We start from the raw sequence: 27,734 nt of genomic DNA, 5'->3' as shown, positions 1-27,734 counted from the left end.
GTAGGTATTTTGCAATCAGAAAAAGCAGAAACAGATTGTGGAAGTCACCTTTAAAAGCCTATTGCAAAGCACAAGTTGCTTATCTGCTTGTGTTTGAATCCCAGCCACGGTATAAATTAATTAATGGTTACACCAAGGGATAGTCAATTTAAAGGTCATCCAGAGTAATTTATATTCCTATTTTACTTGAACGAGAACAGGCAGCTTCCTTTTTGTAAAACTGAGATGTCATTTCCTTTTTCCCAGGCGGTGGATTCCAGGGACTCCATGGCGATGGCACTTTATTCCCAGTGTTTCACCTGGATCATCCGGAAACTCAACAACCGTATCCGGGGGAAAGAGGACTTCAAATCCATTGGCATCCTAGACATATTTGGATTTGAGAATTTCGAGGTTGGTTGGTTGGAAAAAAACAATTTTGGGGGTACAAGGTATAATGTCTGCATCACTTGCCTTTTTGATACATTTTCTAAATGATCATGTCTTATGTTTCGTTTTTTTTTATTGTGAGCAACATATGTCTTAGTCAGCAAATTCACTGAACACAAGCAATGATGTACGTTTATCTTAATGTTGATTTCTCATATCGGCTGTCACCATCAGTAATGAATAAAAATGGCCTCCAGCAAATTCAGCCAAATGAAAGTGCCTGAGCTGAACTCATTAGTTCAAATCAGCTATCAGTCATCCATGAGACAGTTCACCCTCAAGGGCAACAGGTGTTTATCATGACCTAGTTAACTCTCAAACTTAAGTAGCAGATTTGCACATTCATTATGATATCTATGATCTTAGTGTTCCCTATAGGATCCTAGCAGCCAGGCCCTGCATTTACAAAACGTCTTAGAGGAGGAGTGCTGTTTTAAGATCAGTTTTGCCTTTTAAATCATAATGCATGAGAGGTCGGAACTGATCCTAGATCAGTACTCCTACTCTGAGTTGCTTTGTGAATACAGCTGCAGATTTACAAACGTTCTGGCTGTTTTAACAGAGGGAAGTAATTAGAGCTGGGTGGAAGAAAAATGCAGGTAGCCTAGCGGTTAGAGTGTTGGGCCAGTAACCGAAAGGTTGCTAGTTCAAATCCCTGAGCTGATAATGTGAAAATCTTTCGATGTGCCCTTGAGCAAGGCACTTAACCCTAATTGCTCCAGGTTCGCAGTTGATAATGGCAGACCTGGCCGTGACACCACTCCCAGGGGGAGTTGGGGTATGCAAAAAACAAATGTCCAATTCACACACATTGTTAATACACCCTTGTTACATGTGTGAAATAGGACAAATCTAAGCACCCACCAAGTTATTATAAGAACACTTTTAAGTAGAGTTTCATGTTGTACCTTTCTATTGTTACAACATGAAACCCTGTTGGAAAAATCATCAGGAGCAAACCATTACAAAAAAATCACTTGGGGGATGTACCCCATGACCCCCCTACCAAGCAATTGTCAATCTTTAGTATGTGAGTCTTACATGGATCTATCTCTCTGACAGGTCAACCGCTTTGAGCAGTTCAACATTAACTATGCAAACGAGAAACTTCAGGAATACTTCAACAAGCACATCTTCTCACTGGAGCAACTTGAATACAACAAGTGAGTAGACCTCAAACATGCACTTTCACAGTAGACTTAGATTGGTTTTTAAAAAATGGTTAACTGTAACACTTTATAATTTTTAGAAATATGTATTCTATATACAATTCATCAGAATGTTTAACAAGTATGCTAATTTATAAAGCATTCAAAAATAAGAGCTTATTCGTGAAGGTTATTATAAATTGTTACCGGTTAACTTCAATTTCAATATGATTGGCTTATTGTCACGGCGGTTGTAAGGATGAAACCAATGCGCAGCGTAGCGAGTGAACATGACTTTAATTTGATAAAGAAACACACGACAAAACAAAACACGAACCGTGACGTCCTCAGTACACAGACTGAACATAGAACATTTGGAACAATAACCCACCACTAACACCAGAAACCTACATCTTAAATATGGCTCCCAATCAGAGATAACGAGCCGAACAGCTGACACTCGTTACCTCCGATTGGGAGTCAATGAATACAAACACGCACAATCACCCAACATAGAAATACAACAACCTAGACACCCCCACATAGAAATACACCCAAAACAAATGAACATGAACAACCCTGGCTCAAGAATAAAGGTCCGTGGAGCCAGAGTGTCACATTACCCCCCCCTAAAGGTGCGACCTCCGGGCGCACCAGCATACAGTCTAGGGGAGGGTCTGGGTGGGCGTCTGTCCCTGGTGGCGGCTCTGGCCCAGGTCGTGGTCCCCACTCCACCTTAGTCACTCTCCGCTTTAGTCTACCCTTCCTCATGACCACCCCCCAACTAAACCCCACTGGATTAAGGGGCGGCACCGGACTAAGGGGCAGCACCGGACTAAGGGACAGTACCTGACTGAGGGGCAGCACCAGACTGAATGGCGGATCCTGGCTGGCTGGCTCTGGCGGATCCTGTCTGGCAGAAGGATCTGGCTGATCCTGTCTGGCGGAAGGCTCTGGCTGATCCTGTCTGGCGGAAGGCTCTGGCTGATCCTGTCTGGCGGAAGGCTCTGGCTGATCCTGTCTGGCGGAAGGCTCTGGCTGCTCCTGTCTGGCGGAGAGCTCTAGCGGCTCCGGTCTGGCGGACGGCTCTGTAGGCTCATGGCAGACGGGCGGCTTTGCAGGCTCATGGCAGACGGGCAGCCCCTGCGGCGCTTGGCAGACGGGCAGTTCAGGCGCCGTTGGGCAGACGGGCAGTTCAGACGGCGTTGGGCAGACGGGCAGTTCAGGCGCCGTTGGGCAGACGGGCAGTTCAGACGGCGTTGGGCAGACGGACAGTTCAGGCCCCGTTGGGCAGACGGCAGACTCTGGCCGTCTGAGGCGCATCGTAGGCCTGGTGCGTGGTGCCGGAACAGGAGGTACCGGGCTGAGGACACGCATCTCAGGGCTAGTGCGGGGAGAAGCAACAGGGCATGCTTGGCCCTGGGGACGCACCGTAGGCCTGATGCGTGGTGCCGGCACTGGAGGTACCGGGCTGAGGACACGCATCTCAGGGCTAGTGCGGGAAGCAGCAACAGGGTATGCTGGACCCTGGGGACGCACATAAGGGCTAGTGCGGAGAGCCGGAACAGGGCATGCTGGACCCTGGGGACTCTCATAAGGCCTAGTGCGGGGAGCAGGAACAGGCCGGGCTGGGCTGGCGACGCGCACCGTCTCCCTGGTGCGGGTGGCCGGAACAGGCCGGGCCGGGCTGGCGAAGCGCACCGTATCCCTGGTGCGTGGAGTAGGAACAGGCCGGGCTGGGCTGGCGAAGCGCACCGTATCCCTCCTACGTGGTGCAGGGACAGGCTGAACCGGGCTGGCGACGCGCACCGTACACTTAGTGCGAGGGGCCGGAACAGGCCGTACCGTACGGGGAACACACACTACTGGCTGCACCTCGGGACTAGGAACGGGCCGGACCGAACTGGTTACACACCCCAGTACCTCATGCCGTGCCTCAACACTTTCCTTCCCTGCTTTACCCAGTAGCCCCCTTGTACTGGCGGCCATATCTGCCAACCTCTTGCACTCCTCCGGGCCGTACACCTTCTGCCCCGACATCGTGAGCCCCCCCCCAAAAATTTTCTGGGGGTCTCTCCTCCCCGTGGACCAGGCATCTATCTTCCTCGCCAGACTCTCCAGACTCTCCATCCTCTGCTCCCAAGTCCAACCTCTCTCCTCCTCACGCGGCTTGACCCAGTTGAAGTGGATATCCGCTAAAGTTGGAAAGGGCGTCGGCTCCTGGACACCCTGCTTGTTACGCCGCTTGGTCCTCTTGTGGTGGGTTATTCTGTCACGGCGGTTGTAAGGATGAAACCAATGCGCAGCGTAGCGAGTGAACATGACTTTAATTTGATAAAGAAACACACGACAAAACAAAACACGAACCGTGACGTCCTCAGTACACAGACTGAACATAGAACATTTGGAACAATAACCCACCACTAACACCAGAAACCTACATCTTAAATATGGCTCCCAATCAGAGATAACGAGCCGAACAGCTGACACTCGTTACCTCCGATTGGGAGTCAATGAATACAAACACGCACAATCACCCAACATAGAAATACAACAACCTAGACACCCCCACATAGAAATACACCCAAAACAAATGAACATGAACAACCCTGGCTCAAGAATAAAGGTCCGTGGAGCCAGAGTGTCACACTTATCTTTTCTTGCTCCATCAGGGAAGGGCTTGTATGGGAGGACATCAACTGGATGGACAACGGTGAATGTTTGGATCTGATTGAGAAGGTATGTCTTTGTCATCCCCACTTCAATGGGATTTTTCTCATGTTGACACTGCTAGAATTTACACTTGTGAATGGGGTTTCATATTTTGGCTATAAGGCGCAATGCCTGCCACAAGGTTGGGCGCAGGAGCATTGTAAAATGTAAATCATTTGAACTTTGACTCTAGCAGCCTGATGTACGCTGCTTGTAAGCGCAACTGCAACCCTTTGGAACTGCAGTCCCCTTCAATTGGGAACCAATGGCTAGCTCAGTGCAATGCCATTCTTGCTGTTATAATGTGAAACCCCTTTGACCTGGAGACAAGGTTATCCAGACAAATGCTGAGTGGTCTTGAACTACCAGAAATAATCATTTCTAGATATAAAAATACATTTATTTCTATAGATATAAATATGTTGTAAATCCATTGATTAAAGTTGGCAGGAAAAACATATACTGTTTCGGACTGTTGGCTTAACAGAGGAATGGTTATGATAATATCTGTCTGTGTTCTTCACAGAAACTTGGTCTCCTGGCACTGATGAACGAGGAGAGTCATTTCCCCAAAGCCACTGACGGCACACTACTGGAGAAACTCCACAGCCAGCACTCGGTGAGTCAAGTCGCATTGTTATGACATCACCAGTCGATAGCTTTAGTGGGCCTGTTGAAATACTTCAGCGACGCATTCTGATACCCACACATCTGTCTGTCTGTCCATCCATCCATCCATCCATCCATCCATCTATCCATCCTTCTATCCTCCTTTCTTTCCATCCGTAAGGTAATCTGATCTGATCAAGTTGGATTGGTGGAAACAATCCCTGATATATGATTACTTGAAGGAAGGGAGGAAGGATTCATCTCTAAAGTATTCGAACAGCTTTGTGTATATATTGAAGACCCCCATGTCGCTTTTCCTCGCTGATTTGAAAGGATTGTAGGTGATAGCAATGTGGCAGAAGCAACTGTTACCCTAGATGGAGTTTTCCAACACACTGCAAAAACATACAACATACTTTCAGAGAGGGTGGCTACTTTTTTATGTATAGCCAAACATTGGATATGCCACATTACCTTAGTATTATAAATTTCACATCAGGGACTGTGAAACTCTGCACTAACCTTTCTGACTGTGTGGTTTTGCATTGGAGCTTATTGCTATCGATATCAGGAACCATGTGGTTGGTTTATGCTTTTCATAGCACAGTACATTAAAGAAGATGGTAATTGCTGCAGCTAGGCCATTTTTGTATGTGTCTAACATCTGTTCTTAGCAGAGGCCTGGCTAGCTAGCTCCCTGTTAGCTAATTTTGGGGCAAGCTGCAAGCTGCCCTCCGCTACATTCATAGCGTTAGCACCCAGTGCTATTACAGCTTGGTTTAATTTAAGCTCTGATCTCACCAGTGGATGTAAAGAAACGCTGAGTAGAATTTTTATTTGGAATAAATATGAGCGCAGCTCGTAAATATCCCTATAAATTGATGATTTATTGGTCGGATTATGAAAGCATTACAGGGTATATTGGATATAATTAATGGGTTTTATGATATTTTGAGATATCCAGAATGCTTAAAGGAGTTTGAAAGGGCATATTTTTGTCTTAATAGTTCCAGTTTCTTAGAATGAAATGGCTTATTTAGATTTTATTGATTCAACTACCTTTTCATCCCACTTACTGTACGCAACAATATAGCTAATGTAGGATATAGGCATGCAGATTACATTTACATTTTCGTCATTTAGCAGACGCTCTTATCCAGAGCGACTTACAAATTGGTGCATTCACCTTATGATAGCCAGTGGGACAACCACTTTACAATATGTTTTTTCTCTTTGGGTGGGGTAAGGGGGGGTAGAAGGATTACTTTATCCTATCCCAGGTATTAGACTTTGTTTCTGAGTCTGAAATGATGATAAAGAAAATAATGTGAATTAATTCAATTATTGTCAATTTCATTGATCCTTCATTGTAGGAGATGTTATCCACACAATTGTCATCTTCTAAGTAATGTTGGCTCAGTTGCATTTTGTGACTAATTGCATTATGTGGTGAATACCGATGATGCTAACGCAAATCCTTTCTCATGTTACAGAAAAACCAATTTTATGTGAAGCCACGCGTTGCTGTGCACAACTTTGGCGTGAGACACTATGCAGGCGAGGTAAGGGTTGTCCTTGTCTGTAACACTTTAGTTAAAACCGCAGGTATAATGCATTATGAAGCCTGTACAATGCATTTTAAGACTTGTCAGGAGCTTGTATGACTCATCTCATAAGGATCCTCACTAAATACAGTGCATTTTGAGTATAAATTCTGACACATAGAGAAACATAACATCTTATTAGCCCCATTATAGGACATTATTTAGGCTCCTACAGGCTAATACCATGTTATATAGCATCATACCTTAAGATTTAAAGTGTTACCATGACGACCCAGGAGCACGTAAGACACAACAGGACAGCTTTTGCAAAGCAGACAGCAGCTCGTGGCAAGCAACAGGTACTGTACTTTACTGTACTTAGTAGATAAATGTGTGCGCTATTGAACATTGCATTCGTCTCACCACTATTTGCTGCCCTCTGGTGGTGTATTTTGTATTTATTAAGGAACCCCATTAGCTGCTGACAAGGCAGCAGCTACTCTTCCTGGGGTCCAGCAACATTAAGGCAGTTAGTTATATGCAATTTAAAATATTACATGACATTACATTTCATAACACTTATCACAACAAATAAGTGTGTGCCCTCAGGCCACTACTCTACTACCACATACAGTGGGGAGAACAAGTATTTGATACACTGCCGATTTTGCAGGTTCTCCTACTTACAAAGCATGTAGTGGTCTGTAATTTTTATCATAGGTACACTTCAACTGTGAGAGACAGAATCTAAAACAAAAATCCAGAAAATCACATTGTATGATTTTTAAGTAATTAATTTGCATTTTATTGCATGAAATAAGTATTTGATCACCTACTAACCAGTAAGAATTCCGGCTCTCACAGACCTGTTAGTTTTTCTTTAAGAAGCCCTCCTGTTCTCCACTCATTACCTGTATTAACTGCACCTGTTTGAACTCGTTACCTGTATAAAAGACACCTGTCCACACACTCAATCAAACAGACTCCAACCTCTCCACAATGGCCAAGACCAGAGAGCTGTGTAAGGACATCAGGGATAAAATTGTAGACCTGCACAAGGCTGGGATGGGCTACAGGACAATAGGCAAGCAGCTTGGTGAAAAGGCAACAACTGTTGGCGCAATTATTAGAAAATGGAAGAAGTTCAAGATGACGGTCAATCACCCTCGGTCTGGGGCTCCATGCAAGATCTCACTTCGTGGGGCATCAATGATCATGAGGAAAGTGAGGGATCAGCCCAGAACTACACGGCAGGACCTGGTCAATGACCTGAAGAGAGCTGGGACCACAGTCTCAAAGAAAACCATTAGTAACACACTACGCCGTCATGGATTAAAATCCTGCAGCGCACGCAAGGTCCCCCTGCTCAAGCCAGCGCATGTCCAGGCCCGTCTGAAGTTTGCCAATGACCATCTGGATGATCCAGAGGAGGAATGGGAGAAGGTAATGTGGTCTGATGAGACTAAAATAGAGCTTTTTGGTCTAAACTCCACTCGCCGTGTTTGGAGGAAGAAGAAGGAGTACAACCCCAAGAACACCATCCCAACCGTGAAGCATGGAGGTGGAAACATCATTATATTGGGATGCTTTTCTGCAAAGGGGACAGGACGACTGCACCGTATTGAGGGGAGGATGGATGGGGCCATGTATCGCGAGATCTTGGCCAACAACCTCCTTCCCTCAGTAAGAACATTGAAGATGGGTCGTGGCTGGGTCTTCCAGCATGACAACGACCCGAAACACACAGCCAGGGCAACTAAGGAGTGGCTCCGTAAGAAGCATCTCAAGGTCCTGGAGTGGCCTAGCCAGTCTCCAGACCTGAACCCAATAGAAAATCTTTGGAGGGAGCTGAAATTCTGTATTGCCCAGCGACAGCCACGAAACCTGAAGGATCTGGAGAAGGTCTGTATGGAGGAGTGGGCCAAAATCCCTGCTGCAGTGTGTGCAAACCTGGTCAAGACCTACAGGAAACGTATGATCTCTGTAATTGCAAACAAAGGTTTCTGTACCAAATATTAAGTTCTGCTTTTCTGATGTATCAAATACTTATGTCATGCAATAAAATGCAAATTAATTACTTAAAAATCATACAATGTGATTTTCTGGATTTTTGTTTTAGATTCCGTCTCTCACAGTTGAAGTGTACCTATGATAAAAATTACAGACCGCTACATGGTTTGTAAGTAGGAAAACCTGCAAAATCGGCAGTGTATCAAATACTTGTTCTCCCCACTGTATCTACAATACAAAATCTACAATGTAGAGTGCATGTCATATAAAAATGTTTGAGCAAGTCAAAGGGGCTTCACTGTTCTTGGGTAGTGGAATGACTTTTGCTTCCCTCCAGGTCTGAGGGCACACACTTTCTTGTAGGCTTAGATTGAAGATATGGCAAATAGGAGTGGCAATATCGTCCGCTATTATCCTTAGTAATTTTCCATCCAAGTTGTCAGACCCCGGTGGCTTGTCATTGTTGATAGACAACAATACTTTTTTTACCTCTTCCACATTCAGTTTTCGGAAATCAAAATTGCAATGCATTTCTTTCATAATTTGGTCAGTTATACTTGGATGTGTAGTGTCGGCATTTGTTGCTGGCAAATCTTGCCGATAAAAAAAAAAATCATTAAAGTAGTTATTGTGCTCTAGGTGGTGTATGACGTGAGGGGCATTCTGGAGAAGAACCGAGACACTTTCAGGGATGACATCCTCAACCTGCTTAGAGAGAGCAGGTAAGTGGCAATTCTATAATGTTCAAATCTCGAATTACGCCCTATTCCCTATGACCAGAGCCTAAAAGTAGTACACTATATAGGAAATAGGGTGCTATTTGAGATGTAACAATCTTTAAGTGAACAATTCATACATTCTGCACTACTGTTTTGAATTAATTGAATGGGGGCTTTTATTTTTCATTGAGGGTCATGCAGAGCTGGGTAAAGTTGGATATTCAAATGTGCACTTTGTAACACTTATTCTCTGTGTGTGTGTGTGTGTGTGTGTCAGGTTGGACTTTGTGTACGACCTCTTTGAGCACGTCTCGAGCCGTAACAAGCAGGACACCCTCAAATGCAGCACCAAGCACAGGAGACCCACCGTCAGTTCCCAGTTTAAGGTCAGTGACCATCGTTATCTTACGTCAGATAGTGCAACTTTCATCTGCATTAACCGGTCGAGGGACTATATATATACACTGAACAAAAATATAAACACAACAGGCAACAATTTCAAATATTTTATTGAGTTACAGTTCATAGAAGGAAATCAGTCAATTGAAATAAATTAATTAGGCCCTAATATATGGATTCCACATGACTGGGAAAGGGCGCAGCACTTGGGGGCACCCCCCTCCCCCTCCTCAGACGATCCTGCAGGTGAAGATGCCGGATGTGGAGGTCCTGGGCTGGTGTGGTTACACGTGGTCTGCAGTTCTGAGGCCGGTTGGATGTACTGCCAAATTCTCTAAAACAACGTGGCTTATGGTAGAGAAATTAACATAAAATGTTCTGGCAACAACTCTGTTGGACATTCCTGCAGTCAGCATGCCAATTCCACACTCCCTCAAAACTTGAGACATCTGTGGCTGTTGTGTGACAAAACTGCACATTTTAGACAGGCCTTTTATTGTCCCCAGCAGCTGTGTAATGATCATGCTCTTTAATCAGCTTCTTGATATCACACACCTGTCAGGTGGATGGATGATCTTGGTAAAGGAGAAATGCTCACTAACAGGGATGTAAACAAATTTGTGCACAACATTTGAGAGAAATATTTTTTTTGTGCGTATGGAACATTTCTGGGATCTTTTATTTCAGATCATGAAAAATGGGACCAACACTTTACATGTTGCGTTTATATTTTTGTTCAGTACATAATGCAGCGACCATTCAATTGACCCTTGACCCTTGTTTGTATTTGCCTTTATATCGTGAACATGGAAAGAGCATAATAATCATCATCCCTAACAGTACTGAAGTGTAACAGTGTCAGAGTTAGCTAACAATTCATCCTTTTTCTACCCAGAATTCCTTGCACTCACTGATGGCCAACCTCAGTACTTCAAACCCATTTTTTGTGCGATGCATCAAGCCAAACACTCACAAGGTAAGCTCCAACATATACACACTTTACATTATACTCTTCTTCCTAGAAGATAATATTTTTTACATCCATAATTGTTTTTAAAGTGTGTGAATCCAATCATCACCTGCATCTAAAAAGCAAACACTCCTCTTCACTGAACACACACACACACTAACACACTATAGCATTAAATGGGAGTTTAGCCCTTTGCTGCCCTATGACCTCTAGGGAATTTGCAAGGCTTGGTTAATGTACACAAATTAAATACAGCCTGAGCCCAGAATGACGAGGAGTCAAACTGAGTCAGTGGCTCCTGTCAAATAAAAAAACATGTTCAGATATGGAAGGAAAGGAGGAGAGGAAAGAAAGAGGTGGTGGAAATAAATGGTTCAGCTGGTCTACATTTTCTCCCTAACCCTTCATAGATCTATAAGGTTGAAGCAATATGGAAGTCCCACCAATACACTGCAAATACCTACCCAGACATTACATATCTGCAAACATCGAAGGGTTAGGGCCAAGGACAAGGGGTAGTAAATTTGGACCGATTAGTTGTCAATTAGTCAACTGATCAATGTAGTCCTGATACATTCATTGATACATTGTGTTGCTGGCGGGAGCAACTGACTGTGGCCCTTTGTTTCAATGACGACTACATGCTATATTTGTGACTAATAGTGAATTAACCAATTAACAAACAAACAAACGATGTAGTATATTGTATTGCTATAGTATACAGTAGTGTCTATTATACTATATACAGTACCAGTCAAAAGTTTGGACACACCTACTCATTCAAGGGTTTTTCTTTATTTGTACAATTTTTTACATTGTAGAACAATAGTGAAGACATCAAAAGTATAAAATAACACGTATGGAATCATGTAGTAACCGAAAAAGTGTTAAACAAATCAAAATATATATTGTATTTGAGATTCTTCAAATAGCCACCCTTTGCCTTGATGACAGTTTTGCACACTCTTGGCATTCTCTCAACCAGCTTCACCTGGAATGCTTTTCCAACAGTCTTGAAGGAATTCCCACATATGCTGAGCACTTGTTGGCTACTTTTCCTTCACTCTGCGACTCATCCCAAACCATCGCAGTTGGGTTGAGGTTGGGTGATTGTGGAGGCCAGGTCATCTGATGCAGCACTCCATCACTCTCCTTCTTGGTCAAATAGCCCTTACACAGACTGGAGGTGTGTTGGGTCATTGTCCTGTTGAAAAACAAATGATAGTACCACTAAGCCCAAACCAGATGTGATGGCATACCGCTGCAGAATGCTGTGGTAGCCATGCTGGTTAAGAGTGCCTTGAATTCTAAATAAATCACAGACAGTGTCACCAGCAAAGCACCCCCACACCATAACACCTCCCCCTCCATGCTTTACGGTGGGAAATACACATGCGGAGATCATCCGTTCACCCACACCGCATCTCACAAAGACACGCCGGTTTGAACCAAAAATCTCAAATTTGGACTCCAGACCAAAAGACACATTTCCACCGGTCTAATGTCCGTTGCTCATGTTTCTTGGCCCAAGCAGGTCTCTTCTTATTATTGGTGTCCTTTAGTAGTGGTTTCTTTGCAGCAATTCGACCATGAAGGCCTGATTCACACATTCTCACCCTCTGAACAGTTGTTGTTGAGATGTGTCTGTTACTTGAACTCTGTGAAGCAATTATTTGGGCTGCAATTTCTGAGGCTGGTAACTCTAATGAACTTATCCTCCTCAGCAGAGGTAACTCTTGGTCTTCCATTTCTGTGGTGGTCCTCATGAGAACCAGTTTCATCATAGCGCTTGATGGTTTTTGCGACTGCACTTGAAAAAACTTTAAAAGTTCTTGAAATGTTCCGTATTGACTGACCTTCTTGTCTTAAAATAATGATGGACTGTCATTTCTCTTTGCTTATTTCAGCTGTTCTTGCCATAATATGGACTTGGTCTTTTACCAAATAGGGCTATCTTCTGTATACCCCCCATACCTTGTCACAACACAACTGATTGGCTCAAATGCATTAAGAAGGAAATCAATTCCACAAATTAACTTTTAACAAGGCACACCTGTTAATTGAAATGCATTCCAGGTGACTACCTCATGAAGCTGGTTGAGAGAATGCCAAGAGTGTGCAAAGGGTGGCTATTTGAAGAATCTCAAATATACAATATATTTTGATTTGTTTAACACTTTTCTGGTTACTACATGATTCCATATGTGTTAGAAAATAGTAAAAATAAAGAAAAACCCTTGAATGAGTAGGTGTGTCCAAACTTTTGACTGGTACTGTATGTGTGTGTGTATATATATATATATATATATATATATATATATATATATATATATATATATATATATATATATATAGTACAGTATATTGTTTTGCCATATTGTATCTGGAAGCAAGTCCCACCATTGACTCTCATTCATAACCAGACGTAATGCTGTTACTAGGCAGATATGAACATACTCAGACCTGTTGCTTAATGCTTTGTGAGTGAGACAGCTATATCAGTCGATGGTCAGAGAAACACTGACAGAGGTTAAGTCCTCTGGCTAGTGTTGATTAAGTCATTGACACAACTATTTTTAGCTGCATAGCACCATCGATTTCTGTCTTGGTTCTCAGCTACTTTTTGTTGGATTCAATTTATCATTCACTGTTGATTTCAAATTGCACTAGGTAACCAATAATTCAATGCAGATGTGGCTACACAGATGCTTAATACAGATAATTTATTGAGTAAGATACTTTATTTAGGTATTTTATTAGTGTTCCATTCTGCTCTATTGAAGTCAGCTTTCCGTCATAACAGAGAATGTTTTGAGATTTGGCTTGGACAGTTCCACACAGAGAGCACCCATGTCTCTGTCCCCTTGTCTCCACTGACTGTGGAGTGTATGTGCACCTGTACATGTGTGTGTGTGTGTGTGTGTGTGTGTGTGTGTGTGTGTGTGTGTGTGTGTGTGTGTGTGTGTGTGTGTGTTTGTGCACGGTGGGAAGACGCGTGCTTGTGGAAAGACGTGTGCCTTTCCACAGAATACAATGAAGAAACATCCCTCATCTCCTCCCTCAACTCTTCCTCCTCCTCTCCTTTTAGCCATCCTTCCATCCCCTCAGGGCCTTGATATCATGGACCTAACGGACTAGTCTTTGGGGAGGACAGCTGGACACCCGGTGTCTTTTTATGAACCGAAACATCACCGTCTGGACTGCAGTTTTGATTTAATCTTAAGCAGGGGAAGAGAAGATGACTTTTGAATGGGGTTTCATTTATTGGGGGAGGTGGGGTTGACTTCTGTGAACTTTGGGGTATGGTAAAACTAAATCCCCCAGAGGTGTCCCGTTCGTCTGCCTTTTGAACGGAAGCAGGTGTCAAGGGAAGAGAGGGTTGGTTGGATTGTGTCTGTTGGATGTAGAATAAGTGGGGGCTGGATAGTATATGTATGAGATAGTAGGTTGTGAGGTAGTAGTTTGTTGTAAGCCAGCGGTTCCCAAACTAGGGGTCGCGACCCCATGTTGGGTCGCCTGATATGAAAATGGGGTCACAGGACAACTTCCCAAATCCTGGGGGAAGAAATATATTAATAATAGTAATATTATAATATCATCTTTGTCTCTCAAAATCATTGTAATATGGTGAACCTTAAAAATCTAAATGAAAATTATTCAAATCCAAAAGTAAAAATTCAACCAGAGAGCGCCCTTAGATAATGAGAAAAGGCCGTACTTGACTGTTGAACTTGAATCATTCCCACGGTGAATTACCAAGCCTGCTACGCTATGAAACCACACACTATTGCAGAGACTTTTATATTACCGGCCCCAATTGATATGGTGAAAACAATGTGTGGGGAGGCAGAGGAACAGAAACTCACATCAATACCTTTGTCAGATAACACTGTGAAACTAATAATTAATCCTATAGCTAGCAATCAAGAGGAAACTGACTGAACAACTCAAAAACTCCCCACCTTATGCTCTCCAAGTGGACGTTAGTTGTGAGGGCCGAGATGCCCATGCATTGACTTTTGTTCACTACATGTCGGGGGATGCTATTCATGAGGACATATTGTTCTATCTCACGATTTCCAAGTATGTGCTGCGTGGCTATATACGAAAAACTGATTCCATGGGATCGATTGGTGGGCTTTTGCACAGATGGGGCTCCATCTATCACAGGACGGCGGGCATGCCTCTGCACTCTAATTATGAATGTGTCTCCCTCTGCCATATGGACGCATTGTATGATAATCCCACTGAGCTATAATGGATACACAGAGAGCAACTGGCGGCAAAAGAGCTGAGCACTGAACTCTGAAATATGCAGCAGGTAACTTCGATTGTAAACGACATCGCGTACACATCTGTTCGAACAGCTGATCAAGCTGTCATGTGACTGAATGCTGCAGACAAAGCATTCACAGGTCACTATGGAGGTGTTTTGGTTCCTGACTCAAAGGAAATACTGTGCCGTCTCCCTTCGATCATTAAAACTTGTGGTACGCTGATTCAGTGCTCTCATCTGCATTAAAAACAAATATCAATCCAGGTTGGATGTGACAGGAGAGATGAGGTGCGCACTGTCGACCACGCCCCCTGACTTTGAGAAGCTCCACACGCAACATGCATCAAGCACACCCATCTCATTAGTGGTGGTGAGATAAGAGAAGTTATGTCAGACTAATTTGCAATTGATTGTCATAGACCCATATTAAAAGTATATGATGGTGAGTTGAGAATACAATCAGAAATACTTTTAGAATGTTTTGCAGTTGACTACCATAGCCCCAATTTAAAAAGTATACATTGGCTGATAATTCAAAAATATTTATTCACATGGTTGGTATCGTGAGAATGTTCAAATATCAAAATGGCGTTGTGGGCCAAAAAAGTTTGGCAACCCCTGTTGTAAGCAGTTTGTAATTATGTGCTTGTATCTCTTTGTTACACATATTGTACACAACCACCCATACCAGTATACATGCAAACAAACATAAATAGAACACACACCGCCTGTCACGTTGTATAAGGATTTGAAGACAGGCGCAGGAATACGTAATAGGGGTTTTATTTTCTCCATCCAACACAAGGTACGTCATGAACAATGACGGGGACGAAGCCCAAAACAAACACGTATATATAAAGTTGAAGTCGGAAGTTTACATACACTTAGGTTGGAGTCATTAAAACTTGTTTTTCAACCACTCCACAAATTTCTTGTTAACAAACTATAGTTTTGGCAAGTCGGTTAGGACATTACTTTGTGCATGACACAAGTAATTATTCCAACAATTGTTTACAGACAGATTATTTCACTTATAATTCACTGTATCACAATTCCAGTGGGTCAGAAGTTTACATACACTAAGTTGACTGTGCCTTTAAACAGCTTGGAAAATTCCAGAAAATGATGTCATGGCTTTAGAAGCTTCTGATAGGCTAATGGACATCATTTGAGTCAATTGGAGGTGTACCTGTGGATATATTTCAAGGCCTACCTTCAAACTCAGTGCCTCTTTGCTTGACATCATGGGAAAATCAAAAGAAATCAGCCAAGACCTCAGAAAAAAAATTGTAGACCTCCACAAGTCTGGTTCATCCTTGGGAGCAATTTCCAAATGCCTGAAGGTACCACGTTCATCTGTACAAACAATAGTACGCAAGTATAAACACCACGGGACCACGCAGCCATCATACCCGCTCCAGAGTGGCGCAGCGGTCTAAGGCACTGCATCTCAGTGCTTGAGGCGTCACTACAGACCCCCTGGTTCGATTCCAGGCTGTATCACAACCGGCTATGATTGAGAATCCCATAGTGCGGCGCACAATTGGCCCAGCGTCGTCTGTGTAGGCTGTCATTGTAAATAAGAATTTGTTCTTAACTGACTTGCCTAGTTAAATAAAGGAAAAATAAAAAATAGCGCTCAGGAAGGAGATGCGTTCTGTTTCCTAGAGATGAACGTACTTTGGTGCGAAAAGTGCAAATCAATCCCAGAACAACAGCAAAGGACCTTGTGAAGATGCTGGAGGAAACAGGTACAAAAGTATCTATATCCACAGTAAAACGAGTCCTATATCGACATAACCTGAAAGGCCGATCAGCAAGGAAGAAGCCACTGCTCCAAAACCACCATAAAAAAGCCAGACTACGGTTTGCAACTGCAAATGGGGACAAAGATCGTACTTTTTGGAGAAATGTCCTCTAGTCTGATGAAACAAAAATAGAACTGTTTGGCCATAATGATCATCGTTATGTTTAGAGGAAAAAGGGGGAGACTTGCAAGCCGAAGAACACCATCCCAACCGTGAAGCACAGGGGTGGCAGCGTCATGCTGTGGGGGTGCTTTGCTGCAGGAGGGACTGGTGCACTTCACAAAATAGATTGCATCATGAGGAAGGAAAATTATGTGGATATATTGAAGCAACATCTCAAGACATCAGTCAGGAAGTTAAAGCTTGGTCGCAAATGGGTCTTCCAAATGGATAATGACCCCAAGCATACTTCCAAGGTTGTGGCAAAATGGCTGAAGGACAACAAAGTCAAGGTATTGGGAGTGGCCATCACAAAGCCTTGACCTCAATCCTATAGAAGATGTGTGGGTAGAACTGAAAAAGCTTGTGCGAGCAAGGAGGCCTACAAACCTGACCTCAGTTACACCAGCTCTGTCAGGAGGAATGGGCCAACATTCACCCAACTTATTGTGGGAAGCTTGTGGAAGGCTACCCGAAACGTTTGACCCAAGTTAAACAATTTAAAGGCAATGCTACCAAGTACTAATTGAGTGTATGTAAACTTCTGACCCACTGGGAATGTGATGAAAGAAATAAAAGCTGAAATAATTCATTCTCTCTACAATTATTCTGACATTTCACATTCTTAAAATAAAGTGGTGATCTTAACTGACCTAAGACAGTGAAGTTTTACTAGGATTAAATGTCAGGAATTGTGAAAAACTGAGTTTAAATGTATTTGGCTAAGGTGTATGTAAACTTCCGACTTCAACTGTATATTACACAGGGATGTAACCCAAACAAAAGAGTGAGGTGTAAACCTCTAAACAATACACGGGAAGAGTCTTGTAATACCAAGTGCACAATCTCTAAACAATACACGGGACGAGACCCGTAATAGCAAGAGCACAATTCACGAGACCAACTGTAAACGAGCCTACTGTAATCATTACAGCAACACAGCAGTTTTATTTAATTACAGTAATTTGCAGGCAACTCTGTTGCCAGTATATTGCTGTAAATTTACAGAACAGCATGTTTTTATAATTCGTTTTTCATTGAGGGGAGGCGGGGGTTTGTATTTTACTGTAATTGCATGGGATTGGTGCAAGCAGGTTGGCTGGTAGGTAATGTGTTTTCATGTTACAGCAAATCAAATATATACAGTATATACCAAATATGTATGAATCTTGTGCAGTTCTAGAGGCCTTAACAAAGGCTTCCAAACTTGCAGTGACAACAGGGCAAAACAGACCATGGACATCGCAAATACGCAACCATTAGAGGTTTGAGGCTTGCTGCCACTCCAATCTGTCCCCTATACGCATTTAATTGTTGGGGCACTACTACTTAGAAGCTTCTCAAAATATGTTAATGAGCCAGAAACAACAATGCCATGCACTCACTAGTGGTCAAAAGGTGCCATTTGGTTATTTGAAAAGGCATTTTACATTGATCTTACAAAATGGGTCCAGAGAAAGTATTATCTGAGATTCTGCCTGTTTTGACCATACACTACTGTATCAGCTTTGCATTACTTTTGACTTGAAAGATAAGTGCACTTCAGATAACTGCAAACTCTTAAGTGCATTTCAGTTTTCCAGTCCCAATTAAATACAATTATTTGAAATTGCTCCTGATTACTGCTGCGGTTAAGTGCATATTGTCACAACAGTCCCAAGCCGCTGTATTTATTAGGAGTCGACTATTCACCCATATACCATAAATACACTTTTCATAACATTCAGTTGTCAGATATATAACATCCCTCAGCTTGGCAAATACTCTAAAGCCTTAAGACTATGCCATGTTCCAATATTCACACTAGCATGACACTTACAGTGCCTAAAAAGTAAAAGTAGCACACTCTAGCAGCTCTGATGCAATAATACATTTTTTACTAGCGTTTCAATAGCCAAACTGTCTTTATCAGGGTATAATGTCAAACAATGCATGTCACCAGTTTATATAGGGTTTCATAGGACACGCGCAGGTGTTTGTAATCATGGCTGGCTGTGTCATGATTTCATTGGTCAATTTACAAATATCAATAATACATATAAACAAGATGGTAACTTTACATGAAGTAAAGTTGTGGGGCTTGCTTTAGCTCTTTAAAAGTATTTAAAGCAAAGCAGTTACATATAGTCAAAGTGAAATGTAGTAAAATGATTGGTCTGATTACTTTGATATACTAATATCTCAACCTTATTACTTTGGATTGTGGGCCAGTTAGATCATACATTTCATCAGAAATAACTACACTCGGACTACTACACATTTATACACTCTCCTACTAGAATACCACTGTATATGCAAACTGTTATAATAGAGCACAGAAGACATGAAGGCATTGTTGAAGTTGTAAAACAAATTCACAACGTATTTGGACGACAGCGGGATGTTCATGAAGTCCTCTCTGGGTAGGCATAGGCTACTTTGCAGTTAACATTTAATTTAGAAGGTTTTTGGGAAAGCCTTTCCATCTCTACCAGAAGAAGGTTATCATTAACATAATCGCTAATGGTTACACAAAGTGTAGACATACGTGCACCACACACACACAAAGACAGGGACATTCCTGTGCCATTTCAGAAAGTTGCAGGAAAATACGAATCACTGATGCTGACTGACTGAAATGAATAGGCTACACAACTCTCATTCAAATTAAAATGTCTAAACTACAGTTGTTGCGTGTGAAAACTGAAATAAGTTTTCCTCTTTTAACCTGTGGATCAGATTAATCTACTGTGTTGTAATTAGGGGTGTGACAACCTGTCTATACTCGTATTCGTAATTGTATACGTAAATTGACAATTGATACTCGTGATCGGAAAAAACGGAAGTGTTTTATTATGCCTACGTAGATGTTGGCAAAATACCTATTTCCCTGCAGGTTTATAGGCCAAAAAAGCTGCAGATAAGGAGCAGCGAGCGGAGGTGTGTTTGTGTGTCTGTGTCCTGTTCTCAAAACTTGCAGCGGGCAGACAAGTTTGCTGTCACTCAGTCAGAATGCACATCAGCGTTTTTTCTTCTTACCCTACTCTCAATTCACTTGTTAGATATTATGCACATTGATAGCTAGCTAGCAAACGTCCTCGCCTATTGATTAATCATAGTAGCAGCAGGCTACAGGAAGCAGAAACATGCGATGATAAGTGATGGGGTGAAATATGAAGCAAGTGAATGCACTCTATCCAATAAGAGCAGCAGGATCAACATACAGCCCACCGTTCTCTTTACAGACAGGCAAACTAGCCAGTTGAGTTATGTAGAGCACGGAGAAGGAAGACGACAAAGTGTTGCCTTGGCTGCTTCCTTATACAGTATCTGCTTTCTTAATGTTCACAATTCTTTATCATCATTACACTATTGTTCTAAATTCAATCACCCTAAAGTTGTCTAAAGTGCTGCGAAAGTTAGAGGAAATGTGATTGACATGGTTAGTATAACAGCTACACTGAGTGTTTAAAACATTAGGAACACCTTCTTAACATTGAGTTGCACCCCCTTTTGCCCTCAGAACAGCTTCAATTCGTCGGGGCATGGACTGCACAAGGTGTGGAAAGCGTTCCACAGGGATGCTGGCCCATGTTGACTCCAATGCTTTCCACTGTTGTGTTAAGTTGGCTGGATGTCCTTTGGGTGGTGGACCATTCTTGATATACATGAGAAACTGTTGAGTGTGAAAAACCCAGCAGCATTGTAGTTCTTGACACACTCAAACCGGTGCGACTGGCACCTACTACCATACCCCTTTCAAAACCACTTAAATATTTTGTTTGCCCATTCACCCTCTGAATTGCACACGTACACAATCCATGTCTCAATTGTCTCAAGGTTTAAAAATCATTTTTTAACCCCTTTCCGCACCCCTGCGGAAATCTAATTAGCATAATAAAAAAATCCCCATACAAATCCGTCAGTTTAAGCTAGAGATTTTTTTGCATTGGATGTGTCTCAATCCACCGCATCCGCCTAGATAACACTTCCGCATCTGCGGTGAAAGGTGACAGAGCTAGATCAGTGTTTGTCAGACCGTGAGACATCCCAAAAATTGGTCTTCTCACAAAATTGTCTATGGAAAGAGGAGACTCTAACGGACACGATAGTGTTCTCCGTTTTGCTCTACGACCCCCACAAGCGTCTTGGGACTTGTCTGATTTCGGTACAGCCGATCTGCCAACTTCTGTCTGTAGCGTCTGAACAGTTTGGACTACACACTAATATGACCCCTCCGTGTAAAGGTGAGACTCTTACGAACACGTACATGTCGGTTGTTTTTCTCTTCACCCTCTTCATAATGTTTGCCCTCTGCATCTGTGAGTATCCATAGCAACGGCTCCGTTTGGGCTGCTCAATGATGACACAGATAGCTGTTAGCTGATGTTAGCTAGCCACTTTTTGTCACTCTAAACTCCGACAAACAGCTGTAACTTTTTATTGGTAGAAGCTATTCAATCAGAGGGGTACAGCCCGCCATTCACTTTAGAGACAGGCAAACTAGCCAGTTGAGTTATTTAGAGCACTGAGCATGGTCCAGAGAAGGAGGACAAAGCTAGTAAGCATTAGAAATCTTCTCTTTATCATTTCAGGTCATCCAGACTGGGGAAGCATTAGTGCTAGCTGTTCGGTCCGAAACAGATCATAGGAATTTGTCGAGCTATGAAGACATTCTCTCCCTACCAGTCAAGCGTTGCTAGGCAACAGTAGCCTTGGCAACATTGCTTCCTTATGGCTAAAGCCAGTGTGAGAAACATGTTAACAACAAAACATTTTCTTTTAAACTAAATAAATACTGCACTCTGATCCACAAAACGTATTTGCTAGATTCATGATAGTGTTGTTAGACAAAGCAAGGAAAGTGAACTTCAAAACGTGATGTAGTTTTATTGGAATTTGCAGCTGTTGTTGGTAGGTAATGAATCTGCTAGCTGCTGACATGAAAAAGAGCAGTTGATGGGTTACTAAAACAGCTTGTTCTATTGATAGGAAGAAGCTATTCCTAATATTCTTTCAGTTTTTAAAAGCAGAGGAGTAGAAGAAGATGTCATACCCTCTATGTTTTTGTCTGATTTTGTTGGGTGAGTGGTCAAAACAGCGGTTGTGTGGAAATAGTTTGGGCCAAATCTGGTAAGGAAGTTACTAAAACAGCTGTATCCAGGACATAAAATAAGCTTTTTGGTCCACCAGCCACTGTGGCAGGTAGATTTAAAAAAATCTACCAGCCACTCAGATTTGTTACCAGCCCAAATAAAAAAATTCTGCTAAAATTACACCAAATTAACACACACAAAAAACGATGACCATGCTTTGCAATGTTTCTAAAACAATAAATGTAATCAATGTGGTATATTGTTTCATTTCATTTTTTGTGACCTGAGTCTTTTAACCAAAATATCACAGATGAGACAAAATTGTTCACCTGCCCCTTTAAGGGTCGGGAGGTTACCGTGGTAGCGCAACTCGAGTCAGTAGTTTGTGCCTGTGAGATTGAGTCTGACTAGTAGAAGTGTTGTCTTCTCTTCTCTAGCAGTTGAAACTCAAACATAGAAAAACAACCTAGCTTGTGAAAAAAGCAATGTAAATAGCCAAGAAACACAAAGACAAAGTCTCACTTCAGTAGACTTTCATTTCAAGTAAATTAGACCAACTTTTATGAGTGTGCGCAGCGCTTCTAAAAATGTATCTTTCACTCAGCTCTTCACATGCGCACAGACCCTAGCCAGGCAGTGTTGCAGAGCGAGGTGGAATAGGCTATATAGGATTCGTAGTTCTTTGACTTTGTGCGATTAATTTACCAGCTATGAAACAAAACAGTAGAAATACTTTGAAAACAGCTACTGCAGTATTTATTTTAGTTTATACAACGGGTGGGTCTAATCCTGAATGCTGATTGGTTTAAACCACATTCCAGCCGGTGTTCATTCCACAAGTTACCACCGGCTAAATCTATGACGTTAAAATGCCTATTTACTCTGTTCCATCTGACTGCGCAATCCACTGTCTCATCAGCCCAGCCAGGCACTTTATAAACTTGATCTCCACTATAAAAAGCATCTAGACATTATCTCACATTTCTTTTTGACTAACATTTAGTTTTCAACAGCGGAGATTTGTATAAACCTTGCTGTCTGTCTCTCCAAAATTTGCAACATTGTTTCCCACAATATTCAAATTCGATCTCCAGCTGTCCCATGGTAATGAACATGTAGGGAGTCAGGACGAGACAGACAGGCAGGCAGCATTTCTCAGCCAGTCGAAATCATGAATCAGCTGGAATCATTTTTATGGATATATACAAAGAAATGTCAGAAGGTCGAATTAAATGAAGTGCAGCTAGTTTACAGTCTTTCCAGCTTCAGTTTGAAGTAATTGTGTTAGCTGTGTTGTTGGCTAGCTCCTCTGAACAACAGTGTCCTGACGAGAGAGCACATTTTCTATGCCAGGCAAAATCGCGCCTCATTAGCACATTGTTATGGATGTATCCAAACAGCTTAAACAAATGCAAATGCAGCTACTTTGCTGTTATTCTGGCTGCGCTTTTTGACGTGACTGTATGTTAGCCGTAGTTGGCTAGCTAGCAAGCAAGGGATAAGAACATTGCCAGCCAGTATGGCAATGGAACATTTAGAACGAACGACTGTAGTTTGTGTCAGTGAGATACAGAACAAAAATACTAGGAACCCAACCAATAGAACAAACGACCAGCCTGCTTGGGTAGCAACACTAGATTTGTGTCGGGACTATATCTTAAGGAAGGGCCTAACAACACCCGTGCCAATATATCCTCCAAACACCGGCTTCTCTGGCATTATCACTTAAATAAATACTTGACTAATTTTGCTTGCACTGTGGAGCCCTGACCATCTGCCAACATGGCTGGTGAAATAGAGATCTTACCCACCCATGCCAAAATCTACCCGCATTTGGGAGGTGGCGGGTGTTAATTTTAGGCCCTGGCTGTAGATCTGTAGTGGATATTTTGGTTCCGCGAACAAATTTGAATAGCAGAGAAGTAGACAAAGATGTCATACCCTCTAACTTTTTGTCTAACTTGTTGGGGAAGTGTTCAAAACGGCAGTTGTTTTCAAAAATGTTACAGAAAATGTTGTTGATGCGGTTACTAAAACAGCTGTATTGTTAGATTCATAGTGGATATTTCTGTTATTATTTCAGATTTGAATAGCAGAGTAGTAAACCAAGATGTCATACCCTCTAACTTTTTTTCTAAGTTGTTAGAAAAGTGGTCAAAGTAGCTGATTTGTGTGAAAAGTTGTATTGTTGCATTTACAGTGAATGGAATGTTGAAAGTAATGATGTCACAATGGGGCCTTTAAAATGTTAAGTAAATGCCATACAAGGGGATGGAGGACAAAAAGAAGGTCAAAAATTTTAAATATATCAAAATGTTGTATACAAGCAACTTTGCGTTGCAAGCCCCACAATAATAGTAATAATAATTAAAAGTCAGAAGTATGATGAAGATTTAAAATCAGGACTTTAATAAGAAGTCCCATTAATAAGAAGAAGTATGCCTAAGATTTAAGTGGTGGGCTTTTGCTTCGCAAGTCCCACAATAACTAGATAGTAATTGATGGGACTTGCTTTAACTCTTTAAAAGTATTTTTGTGGTACTGGTGGAAGTTTAAATAGCTTTACTTTACTATTTCAAGCAAAGCAGTTTTAAAGTATGTATGGTTTTGAAAAACGTTATAGTTGTGGTAGTGTCTGCAGTAGTTATGGTGGTGTTTGGCTATAGTTTAAAAAGTAGGTAGATGAAAAGTTAGGATAGCCTGAACATATGAAAGTTGGTTTGGTGTATCTAGCTTGAACAGTTCAATAATTATTGTTGGTGAGTTATATTATGCTAATTTCTGCTAATGTTTATAGTTATAGTCACAGTAGTTGTGGTCAGTAGTTTTGTGGTTGTAGTCAGTAGTTGTAGTTTAGTAGTTGTGGTCAGTAGTTGTGGGAAGTAGTGGTCAGCAGTTGTGTGCTTGTGGTCATTAGTTGTGTGGTTCAGTAGTTGTGTGGTCAGTAGTTATTTGTTCAAAAGTTGTATGCTTGTGGTCAGTAGTTTTGTGGTTGTAGTCAGAAATTGTTTGCTTGTGGTCAGTAGTTGTGGTCAGTAGTTGTGATGTGCTCAGTAGTTGTGTGGTCAAAATTGTGTGGTTGTGGTGAGAAGCTTTGCTGATGTGGTCAGAAGTTGTGTGGTTGTAGTCAGTAGTCAGTAGTTGTTTTGTGGTCAGTAGTTGTGTGGTCATAATTTGTGTGGTTGTGGTCTGTAGTTGGGCAGTTGTGTTCAGAAGTTGTGTGGTTATGGTCAGTAGTTGTGTGGTTGTGGTCACTAAATGTGTTCAGCAGATGTGTGGTTGTGGTAGAATTTGTCTGGCTGTGGTCAGTAGTTGTGTGTTCGAAAGTTGTTTGGCTGTGTTCAGTAGTGTGTGGTTGTAGTCAGTAATTGTGGTCAGTAGTTGTGGCCAGGTGGTTGTGGTCAGTAATTGTGGTGGTCAGTAGTTATGGTGATTTAGATTTGTGGTCAGTAGTTTTGTGGTCAGAAATGGTGTGTTTTTGGTCAGTAGTTGTGTGGTTGTGGTCAGTAGTTGAGTGGTCAGTAGTTGAGTGGTCAGTAGTTGTGTGGTCAGTAGTTGTATGGTTGTGGTCAGTAGTTGTGTGGTTGTGGTCAGCAGTTGTGTGGTTTTGGTCAGTAGTTGAGTGGTCAGTAGTTGTGTGGTCAGTAGTTGTGTGGTTGTGGTCAGATGTTGTGTAGTTGTGGTCAGTAGTTGTGAAGTTGTGGTCAGTAGTTGTTTGGTTGTGGTCCCCAAATGTGGTCAAAGTTGTGTGGTTGTGGTCAGAAGTTGTATGGTTGAGGTCAGTAGTTGTGGTCAGTAGTTGTATGGTCAGTAGTTATGTGGTGAAAAGTTGTATGCTTGTGGTCAGTAGTTTTGTGGTTGTCGTCAGTATTTGTGTGGTTGTGGTCACTAGATGTGGTCAGCAATTGTGTGGTTGCGGTCAAAAGTTGTGTTGTTGTGGTCAGTAGTTGTGGTCAGTAGTTGCCTTATCAGTCCTAACATCTATAATACAAACAATAGGACAGTGATCACTAATATCCTGGGAGAAAACACCACTAGCCACACATTTCACTGGAGTGTTGTAAACATAAGGTCAATTCATGTTGATTTATTAGGATTACGACAAATATTTTAGAAGTAGAAAAATAAGCTATTAAGTTAGTGAGACTAGTTAACAAACATTTCTTAACGGACGGTGGGCGGTAGACTCCCAGAACAGTTACTTTAGAATTAGAACCTAGTTGAAGATTTAAAACTAGAAATTCAAATTGTTTAGGACTAGAAGTAGCCTTTAAAAGAGATTCAGAAAGGTGACTTTTTGTATAGATAGGAACACCACCACCTTTGCCCATTCTATCAGTCCTGAATACTTTAAAACCATTAATAGTAACCTACGAATCCACAGTATTCTCAGATAACCATGTTTCTGTCCAATTTTGGCAAAAGGCTGCGAACATTTACAGTGGTGTGAAAAAGTGTTTGCCCCTTTTCTGATTTCTTATTTGTTTGCATGTTTGTCACACTTAAATGTTTCAGATCATCAAACAAATTTTTATATTAGTCAAAGATAACATAAGTAAACACAAAATGCAGTTTTGAAATGAAGGTTGTTATTATTAAGGGAAAACAAAATCCAAACCTACATGGCCCTGTGTGAAAAAGTGATTGCCCCCTTACAACCTAATAACTGGTTGGGCCACCCTTAGCAGCAACAACTGCAATCAAACGTTTGCGATAACTTGCAATGAGTTTTTTACAGCGCTGTGGAAGAATTTTGGCCCACTCATCTTTGCAGAATTGTTGTAATTCAGCCACATTGGAGGGTTTTCGAGCATGAACTGCCTTTTTAAGGTCATGCCACAGCATCTCAATAGGATTCAGGTCAGGACTTTGACTAGGCCACTCCAAAGTCTTCATTTAGTTTTTCTTCAGCCATTCAGAGGTGGACTTGCTGGTGTGTTTTGGATCATTGTCCTGCTGCAGAACCCAAGTTCGCTTCAGCTTGAGGTCACGAACAGATGGCCGGACATTCTCCTTCAGTATTTTTTGGTAGACAGCAGAATTCAAGGTTCCATTTATCACAGCAAGTCTTCCAGGTCCTGAAGCAGCAAAGCAGGCCCATACCATCACACTACCACCACCATATTTTACTGTTGGTATGATGTTCTTTTTCTGAAATGTGGTGTTACTTTTACGCCAGATGTAATGGGACACACACCTTCCAAAAAGTTCAACTTTTGTCTCGTCAGTCCACAGAGTATTTTCCCAAAGGTCTTGGGGATCATCAAGATGTTTTCTGGCAAAAATGAGACAAGCCTTAATGTTATTTTTGCTCAGCAGTGGTTTTCGTCTTGGAACTCTGCCATGCAGGCCATTTTTGCCCAGTCTCTTTCTTATGGTGGAGTCATGAACACTGACCTTAACTGAGGCAAGTGAGGCCTGCAGCTCTTTGGATGTTGTTGTGGGGTCTTTTGTGACCTCTTGGATGAGTCGTCGCTATGCTCTTGAGGTAATTTTGGTCGGCCGGCCACTCCTGGGAAGGTTCACCACTGTTCCATGTTTTCGCCATTTGTGGATAATGGCTCTCACTGTGGTTCGCTGGAGTCCCAAAGCTTTAGAAATGGCTTTATAACCTTTTCCAGACTGATGGATCTCAATTACCTTCTTTCTCATTTGTTCCTGAATTTCTTTGGATCTCGGCATGATGTCTAGCTTTTGAGGACTTTGTCAGGCAGGTCCTATTTAAGTGATTCCTTGATTGAGAACAGGTGTGGCAGTAATCAGGCCTGGGTGTGGCTAGAGGAATTGAACTCAGGTGTGATAAACCACAGTTGAGTTGTGTTATAACAGGGGGGAAAACACTTTTTCACACAGGGCCATGTAGGTTTGGATTTTGT

General features: G+C 42.0%; 1 protein-coding gene across 1 annotated transcript in view; it reads left to right on the top strand.

Moving 5' to 3' along the window:
• The window catches only part of myo10 (myosin X), a 305,921-nt gene that overhangs the window by 197,937 nt on the left and 80,250 nt on the right, over window positions 1–27,734 (top strand). The window contains exons 11-18 of the mRNA XM_084139801.1: window positions 247–393; window positions 1,492–1,592; window positions 4,250–4,316; window positions 4,816–4,908; window positions 6,392–6,460; window positions 9,092–9,174; window positions 9,449–9,557; window positions 10,466–10,546. Coding sequence (XP_083995927.1) covers window positions 247–393; window positions 1,492–1,592; window positions 4,250–4,316; window positions 4,816–4,908; window positions 6,392–6,460; window positions 9,092–9,174; window positions 9,449–9,557; window positions 10,466–10,546 — 750 coding nt within the window. The remainder of the gene's footprint in view (window positions 1–246; window positions 394–1,491; window positions 1,593–4,249; window positions 4,317–4,815; window positions 4,909–6,391; window positions 6,461–9,091; window positions 9,175–9,448; window positions 9,558–10,465; window positions 10,547–27,734) is intronic.

Source organism: Coregonus lavaretus (genome assembly GCF_964263955.1).
Source record: "Coregonus lavaretus genome assembly, chromosome: 23".
Lineage (NCBI taxonomy): Eukaryota > Metazoa > Chordata > Actinopteri > Salmoniformes > Salmonidae > Coregonus > Coregonus lavaretus.
Note: the sequence above shows the minus strand (reverse complement) of the source record. Positions and strands in the feature narration are given on the sequence as shown.